Consider the following 24,203-nt stretch of genomic DNA (forward strand, 5'->3'; position numbering starts at 1 on the left):
TTTCATAAAATTCCTGCCATCATTTCTATTTTTGCTTCTTAAAGTGAATGAGAGTCTTCATAAGCTTTAAGATAACTTTCTTTAATAGTTTGAGGTTGAATACATATATCTTTTCCATTTAAAAATTTCCTGATTCTTACCATTTTTCTACATATAAGAGGATTTACAGGCTAATTACCTTCATGATACCCGTATCTGAAGTTCCCCAGAGATGCCTAAATCTCTTTTATAGTTTGACTCCTGCCATTCCAAAGTCAGAATAACCTTTCACAGAAAATAATCTACTGGAAGACCCATTGTATATTAGTACTGGTAATATCAGTTTTGATGTTTTATAATTATGGTCAAATCAGAGGAAAGTCTCCTTATTGTGTTCTACCCTAATTTTGACCATATTCTTATATTACATTAGAATTTATATTCTATGAAATGCTGTAATTTATGGATTATTTTCGCATGCTTTTTATCCTTTAATTTTGTATTGAAGTATAGTTGACTTACAAAATTGTGTTAGTTTCAGGTATCCAGCATAGTGATTCAGTTTTTTTTTTTTGCAGATTATATTCCATTTTAGGTTATTACAAGATATTGGGTATCATTCCCTGTGCTCTACAGTAAATCCTTTTTGCTTACCTATTTTATGCATAGTAGTTGGTATCTGTTAATCTCATACCCCTAATTTGTCTCTCTCCCCCTCCCTTTCCCTTTTGGTAACTCTAAATTTGTAGGGTAAGTAGTAAACATAGTAAGTAAACATAGTAAGTTTACTATGTCTATGAGTCTGTTTCTGTTTAGTATGTACACTCATTTGTATTATTTTTTAGATCCCACATATGAGTAATATCATATAGTATTCATCTTTTTCTGTCGGTCCTATTTCACTAAGCATACTATTCTCTAGGTCTATCCACATTGCTGCAAATGGCAATATTTCATTCTTTTTTATGGCTGAGTAATATTCTATACATATATATACACATATATATATGTGTATATATATATATATATATATATATATATATATATATGCTTGCCACATCTTCTTAATCCAGTCATCTGTTTATGGGCACTTGAGTTGCTTCCATATCTTGGCTCTTATACGTAGTGCTGCAATGAACATTGAGGTACAGCGCATGTATCTTTTCAAATTACTGTTTTAGTTTTTTCTGGATATATACCCAGGAGTGGAATTGCTGGATCATATGGTATTTCTAGTTTTAGTTTTTTAATATTCTTTAATTTTTCAATACATTTTAAGGTAATCTGGGTCCAAATATTTGCCCTTTAAAGTATATGGAAATTAAACTCAGTAAGATTAATGTGTTAGGTGCTATAATACAGCAAAACATTGGAAGAGTCAAGACTAGAACTATGTTTTTTTCATGGTAACCTAATTTAATATCATTATGAAAAGTAAGTTAAGGGGACATTAGGATTAACGAACCTTGTCTTATTACTCTATGTTAACATACATAGAGACATATGCATGCATGTGTGTGCCTACACACACACACATTGAGCCATGTATTTTGTGTGTGTGTGTGTGTGTGGTATGCGGGCCTCTCACTGTTGTGGCCTCTCCCCTTGCGGAGCACAGGCTCAGCGGCCATGGCTCACGGGCCCAGCTGCTCCACGGCATGTGGGATCCTCCCAGATCGGGGCACGAACCCATGTCCCCTGCATCGGCAGGCGGACTCTCAACCACTGTGCCACCAGAGAAGCCTCTGAACCATGTATTTTATAGCTAGAAGGGACATTTGTGTGGTGATAACTTGGAGGAAATGGCAAGAACATTAGCTTGTATAGAATCCTGAGTGCTCTTAATAAAAACAGTCCAGCCCAGAATATTGCTCTGAAATTCCAGTCATGGAACACATAGCCTCCAAATCCAACTTGACATTTAAAATTATATGTCACTGCTATGAAAGTTCTTTTCACTTATTTGAAAATGATTTGACAAAGAAATCAAATTCTGATGGGGATAAAGTGTTGCCAACCTTACTTGCTTTTATAAAGATATAATGGCAGTAGATATTTGAAATACCAAAATATTTAAGTGGATGTAAAAATAAATTAATCTTGGTAAATTTTTTAAATTTCTCTTTTATCATTTTGCACAACTTAGTCTGCCCAGAGCTCAACTTCATCCCTCTCTAATAAGTGTATTAAAAAACATGAAAGAGAAGTTTTAAGTTTTGGTGTTTTGTGTTGCTTAATTATTAAGTCTTAATGATTAGTCAGATCATATGATATGTGATAGACTTGAAGGACAACATGCAGCATTGAGTTAAAGAATTAAAATAAGTTGTTTCTGTAGTGTAGTGCATGGTTTGTAAGTGGCAATAAAGATTTGATGATTTTATCATTAAGCCAGTTTATAAGTGATACCCTTTAGAATCTAATCCAACACATGAGTTTATATTTTCAGTTCATTATCTGTATGTTTTATGTATGTGTGTACCTGTGTGTGTCTTACAGCTGTTATTTCAAGAAACCAAGAAGGGCCAGGAGAAATGGGAAGGGCTGTGCTGATTCCTAAAGATGACCAGGAGAAAATGAAAGAACTGTTTAAAATCAATCAATTTAACCTTATGGCCAGCGATTTGATTGCCCTTAACAGAAGTTTGCCGGATGTAAGATTAGAAGGGTGAGTTTACATTTGTTTTATAATCTTATATATTAGCAATCCCCAAATTTCAGAATATCTCAGAACTTCAATTAACTCAGATTATTTGAAATCTAGAGCTATATGGTTCTGAATACCTTTGCCATAGCAGGAATTAACCATGCTATGATGAGAGATGTGAACTGTCTTTCTCTGGCAGAGCAAAATATGTTACTTGCAAAGACATTGCAGAATACACAAACCTAACAGGTTTTTTCCTTCATGAGACGTCTTTTTGTTTTGCTTTGCTTTATCTTGCTAAAAATAGAGCAAACATGATCTTTGATAAATTATTTTCTTGCCTGTATAAAAAGCCCTTATACTTTGCTTTGAAAAACTATACGCTTTGCTATTCCAGCATAAAAATAGCCAACTGCCTGTGTGATTCTTTGACCCTTTAAAATTATTATTGTGGGCTCTTTAGCAATTTATGATGCTATTTATTGATATAATTAGAAAGCTCAGTTATCAGCCATGGAGGAAATACTCACTTGGAAATAATAATACTGCATGAAAAATTATGTTGAAGAATTCAACACTTATGTGATTAACTGTAAGCCGTGCTCTAGACAGTTGAACATATTTTAAATGGAGGTAATAAAAATCAGAATATTTAGTGGCAGTGTTGTCATCCTTGTATATAGTCCTTATAAAGAAAACTCTTGGCACTTAGAAAAGGTATGTCCTCAGTTTTTAGAAAATCTCCAAGTTTACAAATATCCTCCAGAGCACACGTCTATTTAAAACGAAGTTGTTCTTTTAGACATGTAATGGCTTATACATAGTTGATACATACAAAGTTTGCTACATATAATGGGTTATATTACATTAGTGCGATGGTGACATTAACATATTTACTAAACATGATTTTTTTTCCTTTCTGAATTACTTCAAATAAGATCAAAATAAATTAATCCAAGCCTTGTTGAGATGCTGGCCTGGGTTGTCAGAAGGTTCATTTGATAGCTAAGTAACTGGTTTTGTATACCCCTGTATGCTTTTGAAATGTCTCTCTCAACAAAACCACAAGTAACTACATATTATGGATATTTTTGGTTCCTAGCAAATAGCTTAAGCATCAAATTTAATATTTTTGCATTCCAGAGGCCTAAATAATTTTACAGGTAGTTCTGTCCTTACTTGTATGTGTGTATTTCTGTATGTGTAGATACATTTGAATTTTTAAAGATATACAGTGAGCATATTCTTCTACGTATTTTTGAGCATTTTATATGCTGAGTTCATAATGTTATAATGTTGCATTTATTACCTTGTTTTTTATGCTATGTTGTGATAAAATGGGAAAATGTGATACTTATGTGTTCAGGAAAACCATGTACACACTATTTCAAATTTTTTTAAATCGTCATTTTCAACTATCAGAACATATAACATTAAATTTTATATCAGATCTGGTATAAAATTAAGGTAAGAACTATTTTAATACAGAGCCATCACAAAAGAAAAAAAGAAGTAACATCATTATTGAGCTTCCATTTAAAATATTTGTGTCCAGTGGTATTACTTGTTTTAAGAATTACTGAGTGTATTAAGTACTTGAAGACTTAAGTCTTAAACTATGGAACAATTCAACATTTAAAAAATGTAGGATTCAAATCTCAGTATAAAAACTATAAAAAAATGCCATACCTACTGTAGATATTATTGTTTGAATTTTGAGATTTTGCAAATAATAGTAGTGAAATAAATCATTTTCTGTTTTATTTTTATGACATCACAGTGTATGCAATTAGAAAAAAAAAAGAAAGAAAGAAAGAAATACCATCTACAATTCCTAGACAAATCATAAAGTGTGTGAAGTTCACTGAGGACATTTGCAAGTCATCTTGAATGACTCAATTGTGTGACTGCCTGGGAACAACTAATGTTGAGAAACACACCATGAATCAGATATCCAAACTTATTTAAAAGATGTAAAAAGCTGTTAATACTCATTTGATGTAGAAAACTATATTTTTTCCAATTTTGGTATTACAGTTCAGTGTTTGGATAGGGACATCTCATGAGATGACACATAAAGCTAGCCTCAGTGATGACTGAAATATCAAGATATAAAAAGATGGGATTTATAAATAATTAGTTTTAAAAGATCTTATTTTAGTCAAAACTTGAGTTGATATTTATTTAGAAAGGGTCTGAACTGCCCAAACTGTGAATTCATTAAAATATCTCAGCATATTTTTTTTATTAGTTTCTGCTTTATAACAAAGTGAATCAGTCATACATATATATCTGTTCCCACATCCCTTCCCTCTTGCGTCTCCCTCCCTCCCACCTTCCCTATCCCACCCCTCCAGGCGGTCACAAATCACCGAGCTGATCTCCCTGTTCTCAGCATATTTTATGACTGCATTCAGAAAATTGTCCAAATACTTTACTATTGTGTTTGGCTTTAATATCAATCTACAAATATTTGAAGATGTGTTCAGAGTGCTGACCTGAAACAAATAGACTGCCAGATATTTCTCCAGCAAAAATGGGTTTATCTAGGATCAGCAGAGAATTGCAGTTCAGGGTCTGTGACCATGGCAAGCCACATGCAAGACCCCACACAGCAAGGGAAGGAGAAGTCTTTTATAGAGTGAAAAAGGAAGTTGGGAGGGCTGTAGTAAACAAAGAGTCCATGGCATTTCATTGGCTGAGTTCTTGCCAGGAAAGAAGTCTTTCTTTGTCCAGCTGGGCTCTGCTATTCTTGCAGGGTATGAGACTCCCCTTTCTGATGCCCAAACTCTATTTAATTGAGGTTTCTGTTTATTAATTTTTTTACATATCCCTCTTTTGATCATGATCTTTCTCTAAAAGCATAGCTGATCAAGAGTCAGGTTTTCAGGCTTCAGTGGCTTTTTGTCCCTCAATGTCAGGAAGGATCTATCCTGGGTGGTGTCTCATGTCGGAGGGAAATTGCTCAGATTAGAAACCTGTTAAAGTCATATTCAGGTAACAAGGAGGGTTAGGAGGGAGAACTCTCAGGCATTATTATTTAAAGTCTCTATGTTGTCAAGATCATAGAAACTGGAGATTATCTGATGTGTTATATCATTATCAAAGGTTTAGCAACAAACTTCCAACAAACCTGTTCTGGATATCTTGGGTAAACTGTCTCATCAGATGTCCTCTCCTCCAATACTGGGATTTTTTTTTTACTTTTAGGCCACCAAATTATGTGCAGGTCCAGTCAGTGCTTGGCGCTCTTTTTTAGGTGAGTCATGGAAATCCAAGAGTCTATTCCTTGGGGTTTGGTGGCACAAGGGTTGCTTAGCAGTAACCTGATAGTGACCTTTCCAGCAAGGTTGAAGAGAGTACTTCTGGAAGTGTCTTTTTCAATAGAAAAAAATCTCAGGTTGCAAGGTATGATGCTTGAGGTCTTTGTCTCGCAAGGGTGCACTATGAACAGATTGCTTTACAAAAACTCAGAGTGGTTTTTAATAAAATGAATTAGGTCTTTGCAATATTGGAGGGTCTTTCCTTCTAGCAGTTGTGGGTCAAAAGAAGCAAGAGCCAAGTGCACTGATGTTCTATCACTATCTCAAAGGGTGAGAGTTTATGAGTTCAAAAGGGGTGAATCTGAGATATAGAAGGACCAACCACAGTGCTTCTGGCCAACCTATTTGGAGAGCCTCTACAAATTTTGCCAGTTGAGTCTTAATGATACACTGAGTGTGTTCTTCTAAACCAGAGGATTGAGGCAACAATCCACACCAGTAACAGTGCTGTAAAACCATCCAAACAACAAAGACTTGGCAAAGCACCTGGCCAGTAAAATGGGTTACTCGAACACTATGAAACTCAAGAAGACTTCTTCCGGGAAGGAATAATCTTTCCCAACTTTAGCCACAGAATAGGCAGTCAGTGGTCTGCAAGGGAAGGTTTCAGTCCACGGTGAAGGCATATAGACTGTGACTGAAACATATTTATATCCATTAGACAGAGGAAGTTGTATGAAATCCAGTTTCTAGACTTCAAATGGTCCATTTGGCAGTTTAAAATGTCTGGGAGCAGTAGGAACAGATTTCCCTGGGCTGCACTTTGGACAAGTGGGACAAGTGAGGCAGGCACTTTCTGTGGCCCTGTTAATGTTTCCCCACCAATATTGATTCATGAAGGTTATCACTTTTGTCACTAGATCAATGGTTTAATGCACATGTAGTAGTGAGGAGTGAGCATTTTAGAGTCTCAGGTAGGACTGCATTGTTATTTGGTTCAAACCAGAGCTTTCTCTTTTTATCAAACCAAAAATAATTGAATTTCCAATCTTGTTTTTCCTTTTCTGAGGCCAATTGTTGGACCTCTCTAGCCAGTTTTTCTAAATTATCATTTGGATAATTTGGAAATACCTTTTGGACCATGACAGAGGTTTGGATGCTGTTGGTCCCTTTAAGGACAACATTCCTTGCAGAAATATCAGCAAGGTAATTTCTCTTAGCGTCCAGAGATTTCAAGTTTAGAATATCCCAGAATCTTAATAATAGCTAAAATGGCAGGTAACATTATTGTGCACAATAATTCCTGAACATAAGGGCCATTTTTAATGTTATTTCCACTGGAAATAAGGATGTTGTGGCAATGTTGCTTCCACAACATTCCAAAATCATGAGCTACTTCAAAAGCCTATCTACTGTCGGTATAAACAGTTTTGTCCCTGGCTAAAGTTCAAGCCCAGGTAAGAGTGTGTAATTCAGCCTGTTGAGCTGAAGTAGCCACAGATAAAGATGCTGCCTCAACAACATCAAAACAAATTATGATAGCCTACTCAGAGCACTATTTGCCATTGTCACCTTTAAAATAAGAACCATTGGTGAACCTTCAGAAGGCAACATTACCTAATGGAATTTCTGATATATCATTATGAGGAGCCCAGGAGGTGGTCCATCAGTGTTATGTAGTCATGAGGAACTTTGTGGGTGATGGAGGGGAAAAGAGTAGCCAGCTTAAGGTTATTATAACAGAAAAGAGTTATGTGAGGGGCAGTTAACAAAAGGACTTCATAGGAGGTAAGACGGCTGGCAGAGAAATATTGAATGTGGTGAGAATTCAGGAGAGCTTCTAATGCCTCAGGTACAAAAATAGTTAAAGGGAATTCCACAAGTTTTCTTGGTGGCTTTAACCAAAAAGGCAGTGGTTGATATGGCACTAAGGCAAGACAGGTATCCCGGTGTCACAGGGTCTCATTGCTGGCTATAATACCTTATGAGTCAATGGTGGTCTCCATATTTTTGGGTGAGTACCCCAAGGTCATTCCCTTCCTTTTCATATACAAAAAGGAGAAAGGAATCTGATAATTGGGATGCCCAAGGACAGGTTGCTTCATCAAACTCTCCTTTAGGGCCTTGAAAGCTGTGTCTTCCAGTCCTTTCCATAAAACTGGATAAAATTGGGTTGGGGTTGTTATTGTTGAGTAAAACATGCAGAGGTTTGGTCATGAGAGAGAAATTTCAAATCCGATTTTGGCAAGAATCAAGTAGCCCAAGGAAACCTCACAGTTGGTGCTTACTTTTGGTTTGGGGGAAACTTAGGATACCAAGATGTCTCTGTGGATCTAGGTAGAGCCCTGTTTTTGATAGCATAGGCCCTAAATATCAAACCTGGGGGAATTCTCTGGTGACACAGTGGTTAAGAATCTGCCTGCCAATGCAGGGGACATGGGTTCAAGCCCTGGTCTGGGAAGATCACACATGCCACGGAGCAACTAAACCTGTGTGCCACAACTACTGAGCCTGTGCACTAGAGCCTGTGAGCTGCTACTACTGAGCCTGCGTGCCACAACTACTGAAGCTTGCGCACCTAGAGTCTGTGCCCTGCAGCAAGAGAAGCCACTGCAGTGAGAAGCCCATGCACCGCAACGAAGAGCAGCCCCCACTCGCCACAACTAAAGAAAGCCCGCGTGCAGCAACGAAGACCCAATGCAGCCAAAAATTAAAAAAAAAAAAAAGAAAAAGAAGAAAATATCAAACCTGGGTTTGGCCAAACTGCAATTTTCCTTTGGTGAACTTATGTCCCTTTAAGACCGAAGGCTTTAACAAGCGGATGCTGTCTTCCTGTGAGGGGACTTGAGAAAGAGAGTAAAGAAACAAATCATCTAGATATTGCAACAGAGTAGAACCTCTAGGGAACTTGATGTCATCCAGATCCGCCTTCAGGATTTGCAAGAAATAAAAAGGACTCTCAGTAAAACCTAAGGCATTACTGCCCAGGTGAATTGTTTTTTCTTCCCAAGTGAAGGCAATAAGTACTGGCTAGCTTCATCATCTGGAATACTAAAAATAAATTGCATAAATCAATTACATTAAAGAATTTACTTCCAGTGGGAATGGATGTTAATAAGGTATGAGGGTTAGGAACAATAGGGTGTCCAGGGATAACAATGTTGTTTATTGCCCTGAGGTCCTGGACAAACCTCTACCCTCAGCCCTTAGGTGTTCTCACCAGTAAAATGGGAGTGTTACAGGGGCTAGTACAAGGGATAATGAGTCCTTGAGCCACGTAATCTTCTGTTATGGACTTTATGCCTTGAAGGGCTTCTTTACTTATAGGATATTGATTAATTCTGGGAAGAGGTTTTGAGGTATCTAATTGAATTTTGACTGGAGGTGCGCTGTGAATTTTGTCACATCAGTTGGAGATTTTGCCCATATGGAAAGCGGTAGTTGATTCAGTAGGGGCAAGTGACCAGTGTTCTCAGAATCTGCTTTAGTACCATCAGAGTAGGAACAAAAAAAAGATGTCAAAGGGCTATTTAATTCACCTGGGGATTACTTTGATGACTACTGTCAATTTCTAGAATTATTTCCCCTCTGGGAAAAAGAAATTCTGGCATGATGCTTCTCTAAGCCTCAGCTTAATAAGTGAATAAGGGCAGAGGAACTAAGGATAAAAGAGTGGGCATCTCTCAAAGGACCTAAACAAAAGGGAACAGGTTCAGAGACAAGAACCTCTTGAGGTTCATTAGAAATCCCCACTATTTGAACTATTTTAGTACTCAGAGGGAGGGGTTGCTTTATAGTAGTGGGGTTGAGCACTAGGCATGTGGCTGCAGTGTCATTTAGGATGGGAAGAGATTCATCCCCAATCAGAAGAAATGTTTCTCCAAGTCAGTAAGGAGGGAGAACTGGGAAGAACCCCTGTAGATCCCCAGAACCCTGTCATTGAGAATAAGGACGTTCGGAAGGCTGGTTAGAGGGCTAAAGGTGCCTGAAGTGCTTAAATTTGTAATAGTCTCTTTTCCAGTGTCCTGGCTCTTTGCATTAATAGCAGAAACTAGAGGGTTTTGGTTTTGTGTAGGAGCTTCCATTTGCTGGAGTTGAAGATGAAGAATTTGGTGGCCTTCTCTGGAGGTTACTCATCTAGAGTAAGAGAGCTACTTTCCAGATTAAGTAAATGTGGAGTGGACATAGTTTCCCATTCCATCTGGGTCCTTTTTATTAGAAGGAAGGGGTCCCAGTTCAGCCCACTAATAAACTAGAGTTAAGAGCTACTCGGATGGAATCAACAGCTGAAGGAAGACCAGAATTTTCTTTAAAAAACAATCTGAATTCAATAATAAAAAATCACGAACAGGTTCAACATATTTTTATGTGCAAGCCTGAATTTTTTTCTAATCAACAGGCTTTGGAAAAACTCTAGGAATTGCTCAATGACATCATCTAGCAATTGCCTGAGACTGATCATGTAATAAGTTAGTGGGCTGTTCTCCTAGTTATAATTCTAGTGACCTTGAAGAACTTTCCCAATTAGTGTTTTTCATCCAATACTAGACCTGACCTTAATTGACAAGCATATGATCTAGCTGATATAGGTCAGAGAAACCAGGGTGATAAGTTTGAATGACTATAATAAATTTCTCCACCATCCGAGAGAATCTTTGGTTACTTTGGGAAAATCTTTGACTATGGCTCCTAGTTCAGCTTTAGTCAAGGGAAGATAAGAACCTAAGGGTTTAGCCTCTGGAACCTCAGAAAGCTTAATTTTAAAGGCACATGTTCTGACAACTTTAAGAGGAAAAGGGAGTGGGGAGAGTTTCAGAGAAAAGGGAAAGATTGTCAAGAAAATTAAGTATGGGGGAATTGAGGGTATATTGGAGGCAGCGTAGAATGGATGGAGGAAGATGGCACCAAAGGTGGAGTCTGGACATGAGGAGAAGAGCAATCGAGACAAGATGGGACTAGAAGCAGAGCCTAATACAAAGAAGCCAAGGAAGGAGAGCCTGGGGCTTTGGGAGCCATTGTTTCTCTCTTTACTCATTTGTTTGCCTTAGTTAATCTTAAAATCATATTTTGCAGAGAGGCAATTTTAGATACCTGATAACATTGGGAAGCCTCAAAATACCAATTGAAATAAGTGTTCCAGTCAGTTTTGGAAATTTTTGAACCAGTTCAGTTTTAAGGAAATTAAATTTAGGGATTTCAGAAGTTCCCCATCATGGCCATTGAGATTCTAAATTGCCTTTGGTCTAGTCAGTACATTTATTTAGAAATTGTGCATGGGGAAGGACCTTGGTTTTAAAAATAAAATTAGCCAGAGTCCCTGTAGGGAAGGCACCCTCAAAAAAGCTAGATAACTGGGATCCCATTTCCTAGAGGTTTTTCCTTTAGAGCAAAGAAAAATTTCAAACAGTTTAAACAGTTTGTAGAACAAATGGCTTAATTCAAAAGCTTGCAAGCCAGTCCTAGCCAGTCCTTAGAAAATATTGGTCCTGGAGGAGCCAGGCTAAAGGCTTTTTTTGCTTTTTAGGCAGTCTTCAGAGGACAGCCCTTCTAAAGGAATAAGCCAAAAGTTGAAAAACCAGAACAGTTTCATCTGAAGCAGCCCCTTCCTGAAAGAACTGAGCCAAAGGCATTTTTAGACAGGTTCAATTGAAATAGTCTGATCTCAAGATCACACCAAAGTGCCAAAGGAGTAGTTACACACAGAACAAAACCTTAACCAGAAAGACAAAGCGGTTAAATAGATCCTGAATAAAGCCTGCAGGGCTTCAAACAAAAGAGGATGTGAGCTGAATCCAGGAAAAACTTCAAATTCCAGTGCTGGTGAGAAATGCAGTGAGAAACAATGGGCTCAACTGTGGGTACCTCCCCTGTTTGTTCCCCAGCCCTGGAGCCATAGGGAGTCTCCTCTGGTCCCTGAAAGAGCCACCAAAAATTTGACCTGAAGCAAATAGACTGCCATCTCCAACAAAGATGTGCTTATTCAGATCAGCAGAGAATTGCAATTCAGGGCCTACAAACATGGCAAACCACAGGTAAGTCCCTGCACAGCAAGGAAAGGGAGAAACTTTTATAGAGAGGAAAAGGAAATTGGGAGGGTGGGAAGAAAAATTCCATGGCTTTTCATTGGCTGAGTTGTTGCTGGGAAAGAAGGGGAGTCTCTCTTCTTCCTGTTGGTCTCCACTGTCAATGCGGCGCATGAGAGCTCCCCCTTCTGATATCCTGACCCTGTTTAATTGAGGTTTGTCTTTATTAATTGTTTTACAAGAGGAATAAATCTAAGCAAATACCCCATGTTTTCAAAGAGAAGAAACTAAATAAAAAATGTTTTTCCATGGAGGCAATTGTGATGAAACATCAGGACAAATTGGAGTTAAGTTCTAGAATGTCCATCCCCAGGGATGTTTAAATTTTTATATTAATTTGCTTCTTTACTTAATATATTTATTAAATTTTATATTACACTTATATATTATCTTTAATTATTTGAGAGACATAAAATGATAGTATCACAAATAATCATGGTACTTGGATATTTTAAGTACAGTCAAGGCTGAAGCACTTACCAAATTTCTTACTTTTTTGAAGGCCCTCAGTTTCTGGGATTCTTGTGGTTAAATCTATATAAATATAAATAGAATTCCAGACAGCTATAACCAATCCTCTCTCCCCTTTGCCCGTTCTCCATTAAAAAAAAAAAAAATAGTACAATGTCATAAAATTCTATTCAGAACATTGAGAAAAATGACTAGCAACTTGCATCGATGGATCAGCATTAGGGATTAGTTAGCATGTTTCTCATCTATTACAGGTCTAATATTTTGTAAATTGTTATAGTTTGAATTTAAGAAACTGGGCCTAAATATTTCTGTTTAAAAAAGCAAGTAAATAAGTGTCATTTTGTTTGTTTTCAATGTAAGAGTTTTCAAGTAATATTTAAATAAGAGAGAGAGAATATATTACCAAACTAAAGAAAACCATTAAGTGATATTAAACACATTATTTTAGCACCTAATATGCTGGTATGTGCCAAATACTGTTCTGTGTGCTGGGGATATAGCAGTAAACAAACTAGTAGTAAGTCTCTGCTTCATGGAATTTAGAACAAATAAAAGAATGAAGAATGGTAAGTGATAGAGAATAGAGCAGTAAGGGGAAGCCTCTTTAAGAAACTCTCATTTGAGTAACCTGAGTGGACCTTAAGCAACTAAATGTTATAATATCCTTTTACTGATACACAGAGCTGTTACATATTTACTGGGCTCCTGAAACAGACAATGCTAGAAATATAGCAGACCTATGCATATATGAAACTCCATAAAGACACAAAAGCAATGGAACAAATGTTAAGCAAATGCATAGATGTATGTTTGTTTGTGCATGTGTGTGTATTTGTATCATTTTTGAAAAGAGTGTTTGAGCTATATTTCCATGAAATCCAGCAAAAATCACAATTTGGTTTGCAAAAGCTGTCTGTAGCCAATGTTATCCCATGCCTCTAGGCTTTTCTGAAGCAGAGAAAACAATATGACTATGATTATAATCAATGACGTACATGACTCTATTCCATTATATGTAAAACAAATAGGTGGAACAAAAAGCCTACAGTGGAGAACTTTTTAAAATAATTAGGGGGAAAATCTCTAGGTATGGAGCCAAAACACAGAGGTTTAAGATCTGGCTCTGTGGCTTCCTACTGAATCTTGGGTAAGCCATTAATTTTCTAAATCCCAGTTTGCTTTCACTGATGAAACCAAGTAATCAGTTAGTTAACCAACCAATCCCTGTCATTTACCTAATATCGGTTTAGCCTTGAGAACAAGAAAATGGATATAATAGCCCCTGACTGTGAAGAGTAAAAAGAATATATTTACATAAACAACAAATTATAGTATCGTATGAACACACCAAAAATGATGAAGGATAGAATTGTGCTGAGTTCCTAGTGAAATTTTTAGACTCATTATCATTATTATTCTGTGGAATTATTTTATGTCCTAGCCTTCTTTTTTTGGACTAAGCAAGGAAACTTTTTAAGCAATTGGCTTCTCCCTTTACTCTGCCATTCTTTTTGAATAAGAAATTAACAGTAATTATTGAGTGAATATTTATAAAATAGCTGTGGCCAATTAAAACAAAATGTTAAGGTTTTTTAGCATTTACTTGTATTCAGACATTTAATAGCACTTCAAGTTCTGGTATTGAGTTGTTTGAAGGTTATAATGCAGCTGGCATTTAAATATATTTCATCAGGGAAATAGATGAGGAAATAGGAAATTTATTTCAGCTATTTATATCCTAGACAAATAACTGCTTCTTACGTATTCACACTTGCAAGCTGATAAAGAGAAAAAGATTCTAGAGGTCTTGCGATATTAGTGGAAAGGAGCTGTAGCATACAAATTCTGAATAAGATGCTCTCAAAGGACAAAGAATTTATTTACTACATCAAAGAGAAATAAGCCACAGTATATATTTTTTCTGTGCTCAATCTCATAAGTGTACCTTTATATGGATTGTCTTTCCTATGAATTAAAATACAATAAGTATAGCATTGATTGCACAAGGAGACATAGAAAATGAGACTATTAATTGGATTTCTGAACTCTGTTCCACATCTTTTCTTAATAATTTGAGAATTACTACAACTTTGATATGCTGGCAAAAATTTTGCCTCTGAAGATAATAATAATTTCTATAATACTTTGATTTATGTAATGTGCTCATGTGTAAAATTAATTTCAATTCCCCAATTAGAAGTGGTGTGTAAGAATCTCTGTGTGTTTGTGTATGCACATAAATATATACATTTATATATATTTATTTTAAGAAGATAGAGATGATAGGTATTATTATGTTTGAAATAATAATACTGTTTCACTATAACTTTCCTTTCAAACAAGAAAGTTGATTACAACATGTCTAGGTGTGTTTTCAGGGACACATTTATGTACCACTGTAGGCAGAAAGCATGCTGCATAACTCCATTTACACCTGAACTACCCCTCGACAATCTATTTAATTTTCTAACAACTATTACTTTGACTTTTTAAAAATTATAATAAGCTATACAAAACATAAAATTTACCATCATCACTATTTTTAAATATATAGTTCAGTAGTGTTAAGTATGAAGGGGATCAGAATATGCCATCTTTAAATATACCACTTTGGCATGAAGATTATTTTGACTAAAGGCAATTTAGAAAAAACAGGCACAGGAAAAGCTGTCTTCCCTCCCTCGTCTGCCTAAAAGCAAGGCAAGTTTCCCTTGTGAAGATACCCCTGTGTCTTGAACAAGAAAAGGAACAATAACCTTTATCACTGGTGATGGACATGGCACTGAGATGACTCTGCATAAACTCAACCTTACTAAATAACCATTATCTTCTGTTAGTTTCCCCCATATATTTGCCATCCCGCATTTTACCACCCCTAAAAGCCCAGATAGCTTTTCCTTTGTCTTTTCCATGATTCATCACCATTTCTTAAAATGACATCTAAGACCCCCAACCCCAGCCCAAGTTTAACCACTTCTTTTGGGTCTTCCTCTATTTTCTAAAAGACCTCCATATACATAAAAACCAAAACATTAACATCAAAATAAAATTTATATGCATTTTCTCCTCTTTCTTTTGTCAGTTTAATTGGCTGGCCTCTGGTACTAACCCAAGGTGAATAACCCAAAGTTTTTTCACTACCCTACAAGTATATGCACACTGTTGTGGGACCAGTCTCCAGAACCTTTTATCTTGCAGAACTGAAACTCTATACCTATTAAACAACAACTCCATATTCTCCACTATCCCCAGACCCTGGTAACCACCATTTTAATCTCTGTCTGTATGAATTTGGATATTCTTGGTAACTCATATAATTGGAATCATACAGCATTTGTCTTTTTTTTTCTTTTTTTTTTATTGCTTAACAATGGTGTGTTAGTTTCTGCTTTATAACAAAATGAATCAGTTATACATATACATATGTTCCCATATCCCCTCCCTCTTGCGTCTCCCTCCCACCCTCCCTATCCCACCCCTCCAGGCGGTCACAAAGCACTTGTCTTTTTATGAGTAACTTATTTCACTTAGCATAATGTCCTCAAGGTTCATCCACGTTGCAGCATGTGTCAGAAATTCCTAACTTTTTAAGGTGAATAATATTCCATTATATGTGTATACCACTTTTGTTTATCCATTAATCTGTCAGTGGACACTTAGTTTCCTTCCACCTTTTGCCTACTGTGAATAATCCTACTATGAAGATAGCTGTATAAATATCTCTTTAAGATTGTATTTTCCGTTCTTTCGAGAAATGGAATTGCTGGATCATATGCTAATTCTATGTTTTGAGGAAGCACCATACTGCTTCCTGTAGCAGCTGTACCATTTTATTTTATTTTTTGATATGAAATAAGTCTATGACTTATTTTTTTTAGGTTTTTTTTGATGTGGACCATTTTTAAAGTGTTTATTGAATTTTTTACAATATTGCTTCTGTTTTCTTTAATGTTTTGGTTTTTTGGCCATGAGGAATGTGGGATCTTAGTTCCCCCACCAGGGATCAAACCTGTACCCCCCGCATTGGAGGGAGAAGTATTAACCACTGGACCACCAGGGAAGTCCCTATGGCTTATTTTTAAATGAGAAAAACAAATTACAGGGCAGTTAAAAAACAAAAACAACTGAGAAAAGTAAAATTATTGATCACTTCTACCTTAGAAACGAGGCCTTGCCTCATCACTGCTGTAATACTTGTTAAATGACCACCTCCAGCTGAACCTATATGCTGACCTTTTTTGTTACAACGGAACAAACATTTCATTATAGATATGTGGAAAAAGTTCTCCAGAAGTAGCTGAAATAGCTTGGTTGTGAGAGCCTTAGACTGAAGATCTAAAGGTCCCTAGTTTGATCCTGGGTTTTGGCAATGGTTTTATTATTTTTATTTATTTATTTTTTATTGAAACATAGTCGATTTACAATATCATATTAGTTTCAGCTGTACAGCATAGTGATTCAGTATTTTTACATATTATACACCATTGAAAGTTATTACAAGATAATGGCTATAAATCCCTGTGCCTTGTTTCTTATCTATTTTATACATAGTAGTTTGTATCTCTTTATCTCATACCCCTAGTGTGCCCCTCTTCCCTCTCCCCACTAGTAACAACTAGTTTGTTTTCTATATCTGTGAGTCTATTTCTATTTTGCTATATATGTTTATTTCTATCATTTTTTAGATTCCCCATATAGGTGATATCATACAGTATTTATCTTTCTCTGACTTATTTCACTAAGTGTAATACTCTCTAGGTCCATTCATGTTGCTGCAAATGGCAGAATTTCATTCTTTTTTATATTGGGTTTTTTATATTGCTTGTTTCTGTATTATGGCTATTTTAAATAGTATTGGTATGAACATTGGGGTGCATGTATCTTTTCAAATTTGTGTTTTTACTTTTTCCAGCTATATATCCAGGAGTGGAATTATGGTAGCTCTAGTTTTAATTTTCTGAGGAACCGCCATACTGTTTTTGATAGTGACTGCACCAATTAACATTCCCAACAACCATGTTCAAGGTTTTCCTTTTCCCCACACCCTTTCCAACATTTGTTATTTGTCAATTTTTTGATGATAGTCATTCTGACAAATGTGAGGTGATACCTCATTGTTGTTTTGATTAGCATTTCACTAATGATTAGTGATGTTGAGCATCTTTCATGTGCTTGTCAGCCTTCTGCATGTCTTCTATGGAAAAACTTATATTCGAGTTTTCTGACAATTTTTGATTGGATTGTTTGTTGTTTTGATATTAAGTTGTATGAGCTGTTTATATATTTTGGATATTAACATTACAAATATTTTCTCCCATTCAGTGGGTTGTTTTTCATTTTGTCAACAGTTTCCTTTGCTGTGCAAAAGCTTTTAAGTTTAGTTAGGTCCCATTTGTTTATTTTTGTTTTATCTCCTTTGCTTAGGAGACAGAATACTACAATTTATGCCTAAGAGTGCTCAGTTAATGTTCTCTTCTAGGAGTTTCATAATTTCAGGTCTTACATTTAGGTCTTTAATCCATTTTTAGTTTATTTTTGTATATGGTGTGAGGAAATCTTCTAATCTCACTGTTTTATATGTGGCTGTCCAGTTTTCCCAGCACCACTTATTGAAAAGACTGTCTTTTCTTCATTGTATATTCTAGCCTCCTTTGCCATAGATTAATTGCCCAAAGGTGTGTGCGTTTATTTCTGGGATCTCTGTTCTGTTCCATTGATCTACGTGACTGTTTTTATGCGAGTACTATGCTGTTTTGAATCCTGTAGCTTTGTAGTATAAGCTGAAGTCAAGGAGTGTGATACCTCCAGCTTTGTTCTTTTTTCTCAACATTGCTTTGGCAATTCAGAGTCTTTTTTGGTTCCATATGAATTTTAGGATTATTTGTTCTAGTTCTGTGAAAAATTTCATGGATGTTTTTGATAGGGATTTCTGTAGATTACTTTGTGTACTATAGCCATTTTAATAGTAGTAATTCTTGTAATCCAAGAGCATGGGACATCCTTTTATTTCTTTGTAACATCTTCAATTTCCTTCATCAGTATTTTATAGTTTTCAGAGTATAGGTCTTGCACCTCCTTGGTTAAGTTTAGTCCTAGGTATTTTATTATTTTTGATGTGATTTTAAACGGGATTGTTTTTTTACTTTCTCTTTCTGATAGTTTATTATTAGTGTATAGAAAAGCAACGGATTTCTGTATATTAATCTTGTATCCTACAACTTTGTTGAATTCATTTATTCTAATAGTCCTCAGATGGAGACTTTAGGGTTTTCTATGTAAAATATCAAGTCTTCTGCAAATAATGACAGTTTTACTTCTTCGCTTCTAATTTGTATGCCTTTTATTTCTTTTTCTTGTCTGATTGCTGTGGCTAGGACTTTCAATACTATGTTAAACAGAAGTGGCAAGAGTGGTTATCCTTGTCTTGTTCCTGAATTTAGAGGGAAGGCTTTCAGCTTTTCATCATTGAGTATGAGATTAGCTAAGGTTTGTTATAAATGGCCTTTATTACATTGAGATATGGTCCCTTGAAATCCTTTTTGATGAGTTTTTATCATAAATGGATGTTGAATTTTTTCAAAAGCTTTTTGTGTATATGTTGAGATGATCATGTGATTTTTATCCTACCTTTTGTTAATGAGGTGTATCACATTCACTGATTTGCAAATATTGAACCATCCTTGAGTTCCAGGAATAAATCCAACTTGATCATGGTGTATGATCCTTTTACTATATTGTTGAATTTTGTTTGCTAATATTTTGTTGAGGATTTTTGTGTCTATATTCATAAAAGATATTGGCCTGTAACTTTATTTTTCTGTACTGTCTTTGATTGTGGTATCAGGGTAATGGTAGCCTTGTAAGATGAATTTCGGAGTGTCTCATTCTCTGGTTTTTTGGAATAGTTTGAGAAGGGTAGGTATCAATTCTTCATTGTATGTTTGGTAGATTTCCCCTAGCCATTCTATGCTAGGCTTTTGTTTACTGGGAGAAACTTTTATTACAAATTCAATTTCACTACTAGTGATCGGTCTGTTCGAATTATCTGTTTCTTCTTGATTCAGTCTTGGCAGGTTGTGTGTTTCTAGAAGTTTGTCCATTTCTTCTTGCTTGTCCTGTTTGTTGGCCTATAACTATTCTTATTCTCCTGTTTTTTGGTATCTCTATGATATCAGTTGTTATTTCTCCTCTTTCATTTTTTTTTTATTTTTATTTTTTTGGTATTCTCTCTTTTCTTCTTGGTGAACCAGGCTAAAGGTTTATTGATTTTGTTTCTCTTTTCAAAAAACCAGCTCTGGGTTTCATTGATCTTTTCTACTGTTGTTTTTTAATCTCTATTTTATTTATTTCCTCCCTGAACTTTATAATTTCCTTCCTTTTTCTGACTTTGGACTTTGTTTGCTTTTCTTTTTCTAATTCCTTTAAGGTGGTAGGTTAGGTTGTTTATTTGAGTTTTTTTTTTTTTTTAATCGAGGAAAGCCTGTATAGCTATAAACTTCCCTCTTAGAAACTTTTTTCTGCATCCCATAGATTTTGGAGTGTCGTGTTTCCATTTTCATATATCTTGAGTTAATTTCTTATTTCCTCTTTGATTTCTTCATTAACCATTGGTTTTTTTAGTAGCATGTTGTTAATCTTGTTGTTGTTTAGTGTTTGTTCTTCACCATTTTTCTTTCTGTAATTGATTTCTAGTTTCATACCATTGTAGTTAGAAAAAAATGCTTGATATAATTTCTGTTCTCTTAAATTTGTTGGAACTTGTTTTGTGGCTAGCATGTGACCTATCCTGGGGAATGTTCCATGTGCACTGTAAAAGAATGTATATTCTGTTGTTTTTGAATGTAATTCTGTAGCTATCTATTAAGTCCAACTGGTTTATTGTGCCATTTAAAACCACCGTTGCCTTATTGATTTTCTGTCTGGATGATCTGTCCACTTATGTAAGTGGGCTGTTAAAAGTCCCCTATTATTAATGTAGTGTTGTCAATTTCTCCTTTTATGTCTGTTAGTATTTGCTTTATATATTTAGGTGCTTCTGTATTGGGTGCAGATATGTTAACAAAGTAATATCCTCTTCTTGTATTGATTCCTGCATCATTATATAATGCTCTTCTCTGTCTTTTGTTATAGCCTTTGTTGTAATGTCTATTTTGTCTGAAATGAGTATTGCTACCCCCACTTTCTTGCTGTTTCCATTTGCATGAAATATCTTTTTCCATCCTCTCCCTTTCAGTCTGTGTGTCTTTAGCTCTGAAGTGAGCATAAGGATCTTATTTTTTACCCAGTCAACCACCCTATGTCATTTGATCGGAGCATTTAGTCCATTGACATCTAAAGTACTGGGTTTGCCAAAAGGTTTGTTTGGTTTTTTCCATAAGATATCTCTAGTATCACTTAGTACTCTTTAACTTCATTCAAGACAATTTTGTTAGATTGTGTGTGACAGCTGTCGTATCAGTGTGCACCTAAAAAAAGACATCAAAATTGATGCATTTTTGTGTAGCCATTTTAATATCAAAGATGGAAGATAAAAAGCAACATTTTCGGCATATTATGCTTTATTATTTACAGAAAGGTAAAAATGCAACTGAAACACACAAAAAGATTTGCACAGTGTATGGAGACGGTGCTGTGACTGATTGAACATGTCAAGAGTGGTTTGCAAAGTTTTGTGCTGGAGATTTCTCGCTGGACAATGCTCCGTGGTCAGGTAGACCAGTTGAAGTTGATAGCAATCAAATAGAGACATTAATTGAGAACAATCAACATTATACCATGCAGCAGATAGCCGACATACTCAAAATATCCAAATCAAGCATTGAAAATCATTTGTACTGGCTCAGTTATTTTAATCTCCTTGATGTTTGGATTCCACATAAGTGAAAAAAACCTTGACCATATATCCCCACATGCAATTCTCTACTTAAACGTAATGAAAACGTCTGTTTTTAAAACAAATTGTGACGGGCAATGAAAAGTGGATACTGTACAATAATGTGGAACAGAAGAGATAATGGGGCAGGCAAAATATACCACCACCAACCACACCAAAGTCCAGTCTTCACCCAAAGAAGGTGATGTTGTGTATATGGTGGATTGGAAGGGAGTCCTGTATTATGAGGTCCCTCTGGAAAAGCAAACAATTAATTCCAACAAGTACTGCTCCCAGTTAGACCAAGTGAAAGCAGCACTTGACGAAAAGCGTCCAGAATTAGTCAACAGAAAATGCATAATCTTCCATCAAGATAACGCAAAACTGCATGTTTCTTTGATGACTAGGCAAAAACTGTTATAGCTTGGCTAGGAAGTTCTGATTCATCCGCCGTACTCACCAGACATTGCACCTTCAGATTTCCATTTATTTAGGTCCTTACAAAATTCTCTTAATAGAAAAAATTTTAATTCCATGGAAGATTGTAAAAGGCACCTGGAACAGTTCTTTGCTCAAAGATAAAAAGTTTGGGGAAGATGGAATTATGAAGTTGCCTGAAAAATGGCAGAAGGTAGTGGAACAAAAGGGTAAATACATTGTTCAATAAAGTTCTTGGTGAAGATGAAAAACATGTCTTTTATTTTTACTTAAAAACCAAAGGCACTTGTTGGCCAACCCAATAATTATTGATAGGTATGTAATTATTGCTGTTTTCTAGTTGTTGATGTAGTTCTTCTCTGTTCATTTCTTCTTTTTGTTTCTTCCCTTGCAGTTTGATGATTTTCTTTTGTAGTATGCTGTGTTCCTTTCTTTTTAGTTTTTGTGAATCTATTGTAGGTTTTTAAAAAAAATATCTTTATTGGTGTATAATTGTTTTACAGTGGTGTGTTAGTTTCTGCTTTATAAAAAAAAGTGAATCAGCTATACATATACATATATCCCCATATCTCCTCCCTCTTGCATCTCCCTCCCACCCTCCCTATCCCATGCCTCTAGGTGGTCACAGCTGTGGTTGCCATGGGATTCATAGTTGTTGACCCATAATTATATCTACTTGTTTCACACTGGTAGTCATTTAATCTTGCTGGGTAGAATATCCTATATTACAGGTTTTTCCCCTTTCAGCACTTTGAGTATATTATGCCACTACCATCTGCCCTGCAAAGTTTCTGCAGATAAATCAGCTGATAGGCTTAGGGAGGTTCCCATGTATATAGCTTTTTGCTTTTCTCTTACTGTCTTTAGAATTCTCTCTTTAACTTTAACTTTTGCCATTTTAATTATGATATGTCTTGGTGTGGATTTGTTTGGGTTCATCTTGTTTGGAACCCTCTGTGCTTTCTGTATCTGGATATCTGTTTTTGTTTTTTTGTTTTTTCCTTCAGGTTTGAGAAGTTTTCAGCCATAACTTCCTCAATACATTTTTGATTTGCTTCTCTCTCCTTCTTCTGGAACCCCTATAATGTGAATGTTGGTATACTTAATATTATCCTAGAGATCTCTTAAATTCTTTTCATTTTTTATAAATTTACTTTTGCTTTTTGCTGTTATGATTAGGTGATTTCCATTATTCTATCTTCCAGATACCTTATGTGTTCTTCTATATCACTTAGTCTGCTATTCATTCCTTCTAGTGTGTTTTTATTTTAGCTCTTGACTTCTTCATTTTTGATTGGGTCTTTTAAAAATATTTTAAATATTTTTTTATATTTTCTAGTTCCTTGTTAAAGTGCTCACTGTATACATAATTTTCCCCCTAATCTTTTAACATTTTTATTACCAATGCTTTGAATTTTTTATCTGGTAAATTGTTTATTTCTGTTTCATTATTTATTTTTTCAAAGGTTTTTCTCTTCCTCTTTCAGTTGAGAGTAGTTCCTCTGCCTTTTCATTTTGCTTAACTTTCTCTGCCTCTTTTAATTTAGGTTAAACATTTATTGATTGTGGCTCTTGTGTGAGAGCATCCCTATGCAGTCTACATATGCCCAGTGCCTCTGTGAGAGAGCTGGATTTGATGTGGGTCTGGAGGTAGAGGGGATAGAACTGGCATCGGGTGTGAGTTGGGACTTCCTCTCAGTTCAGTGGCTATCACCACCCTATAGAGGGTGTGGTCTGATCCCAAGTTGCTGGAGCAGAAACTCTGAGGGATGAGTTCAAGCTTGCTCTGTTCCTTTTAAGTGTGTGTTTTCCCCTTTCCCTGTACTGGGACCCTTGCCTCAGAGGGTCAGTGTGCTGAAACAAGTGGAATCCATGTGGACTCTCAGCTCATGTTGGCTACAGACCAAAATCTTGTTCACTGCCTGTGCAGGTGACCATGGCTCTGCTCAGGTGCAGCCTTGGGTGCAAGTCCCTTTTGTGCTTCACAGCAGATAACTGTCCCCAGCCTCCATTGTCCCCGCCCTATTGTGAACTGTTCTGCAGGGAAGGTTGGGCCCTTGTGGCCTCTCAGTGTGTATGCGGCAGGTGAGCTGAAGTTTAGTGGCTGCCATCAAAGATCTGGGCCGCTTTTTTGCACTGAGTAAGCTCCAACAATGCCACTCCCTCCCCATTGAGGCTAAGCCCTGGGACCAGGTCGCATCTGCGTCCCACAGTCGAGTCTTCTCCCTGGTCATGGCTGTCCCAGATCCAGTGCTGCACTGTGATATGGAGTGAGTGGGGCCAGAATTTTTGCCCAACTTGGTCTGAGGTGTGCTGTGAGGCAGTCTCAAGAAACTCAGCAGCCAGTAGAGCAAACCTCTCTCCTCCCTGCCTCAGGGGCAAGCCAGTGTGTGTACTCCCTATGAGCAGAGTCCAGGCTTCCCACAGCCCTTCCGTTAGTCCCAAGG

The 24,203-nt window shown here is 36.2% G+C and overlaps 1 protein-coding gene across 1 annotated transcript in view; it reads left to right on the plus strand.

Annotated features, from left to right (window-relative positions):
• Positions 1-24,203, plus strand: part of GALNT13 (polypeptide N-acetylgalactosaminyltransferase 13) — a 477,309-nt gene that overhangs the window by 139,810 nt on the left and 313,296 nt on the right. Inside the window, exon 2 of the mRNA XM_060106387.1 lies at positions 2,479-2,647. Within this exon, the coding sequence (XP_059962370.1) occupies positions 2,479-2,647 (169 nt within the window). The remainder of the gene's footprint in view (positions 1-2,478; positions 2,648-24,203) is intronic.

The sequence above is a fragment of the Mesoplodon densirostris genome, chromosome 8, assembly GCF_025265405.1.
Source record: "Mesoplodon densirostris isolate mMesDen1 chromosome 8, mMesDen1 primary haplotype, whole genome shotgun sequence".
In the NCBI taxonomy this organism is placed as follows: domain Eukaryota; kingdom Metazoa; phylum Chordata; class Mammalia; order Artiodactyla; family Ziphiidae; genus Mesoplodon; species Mesoplodon densirostris.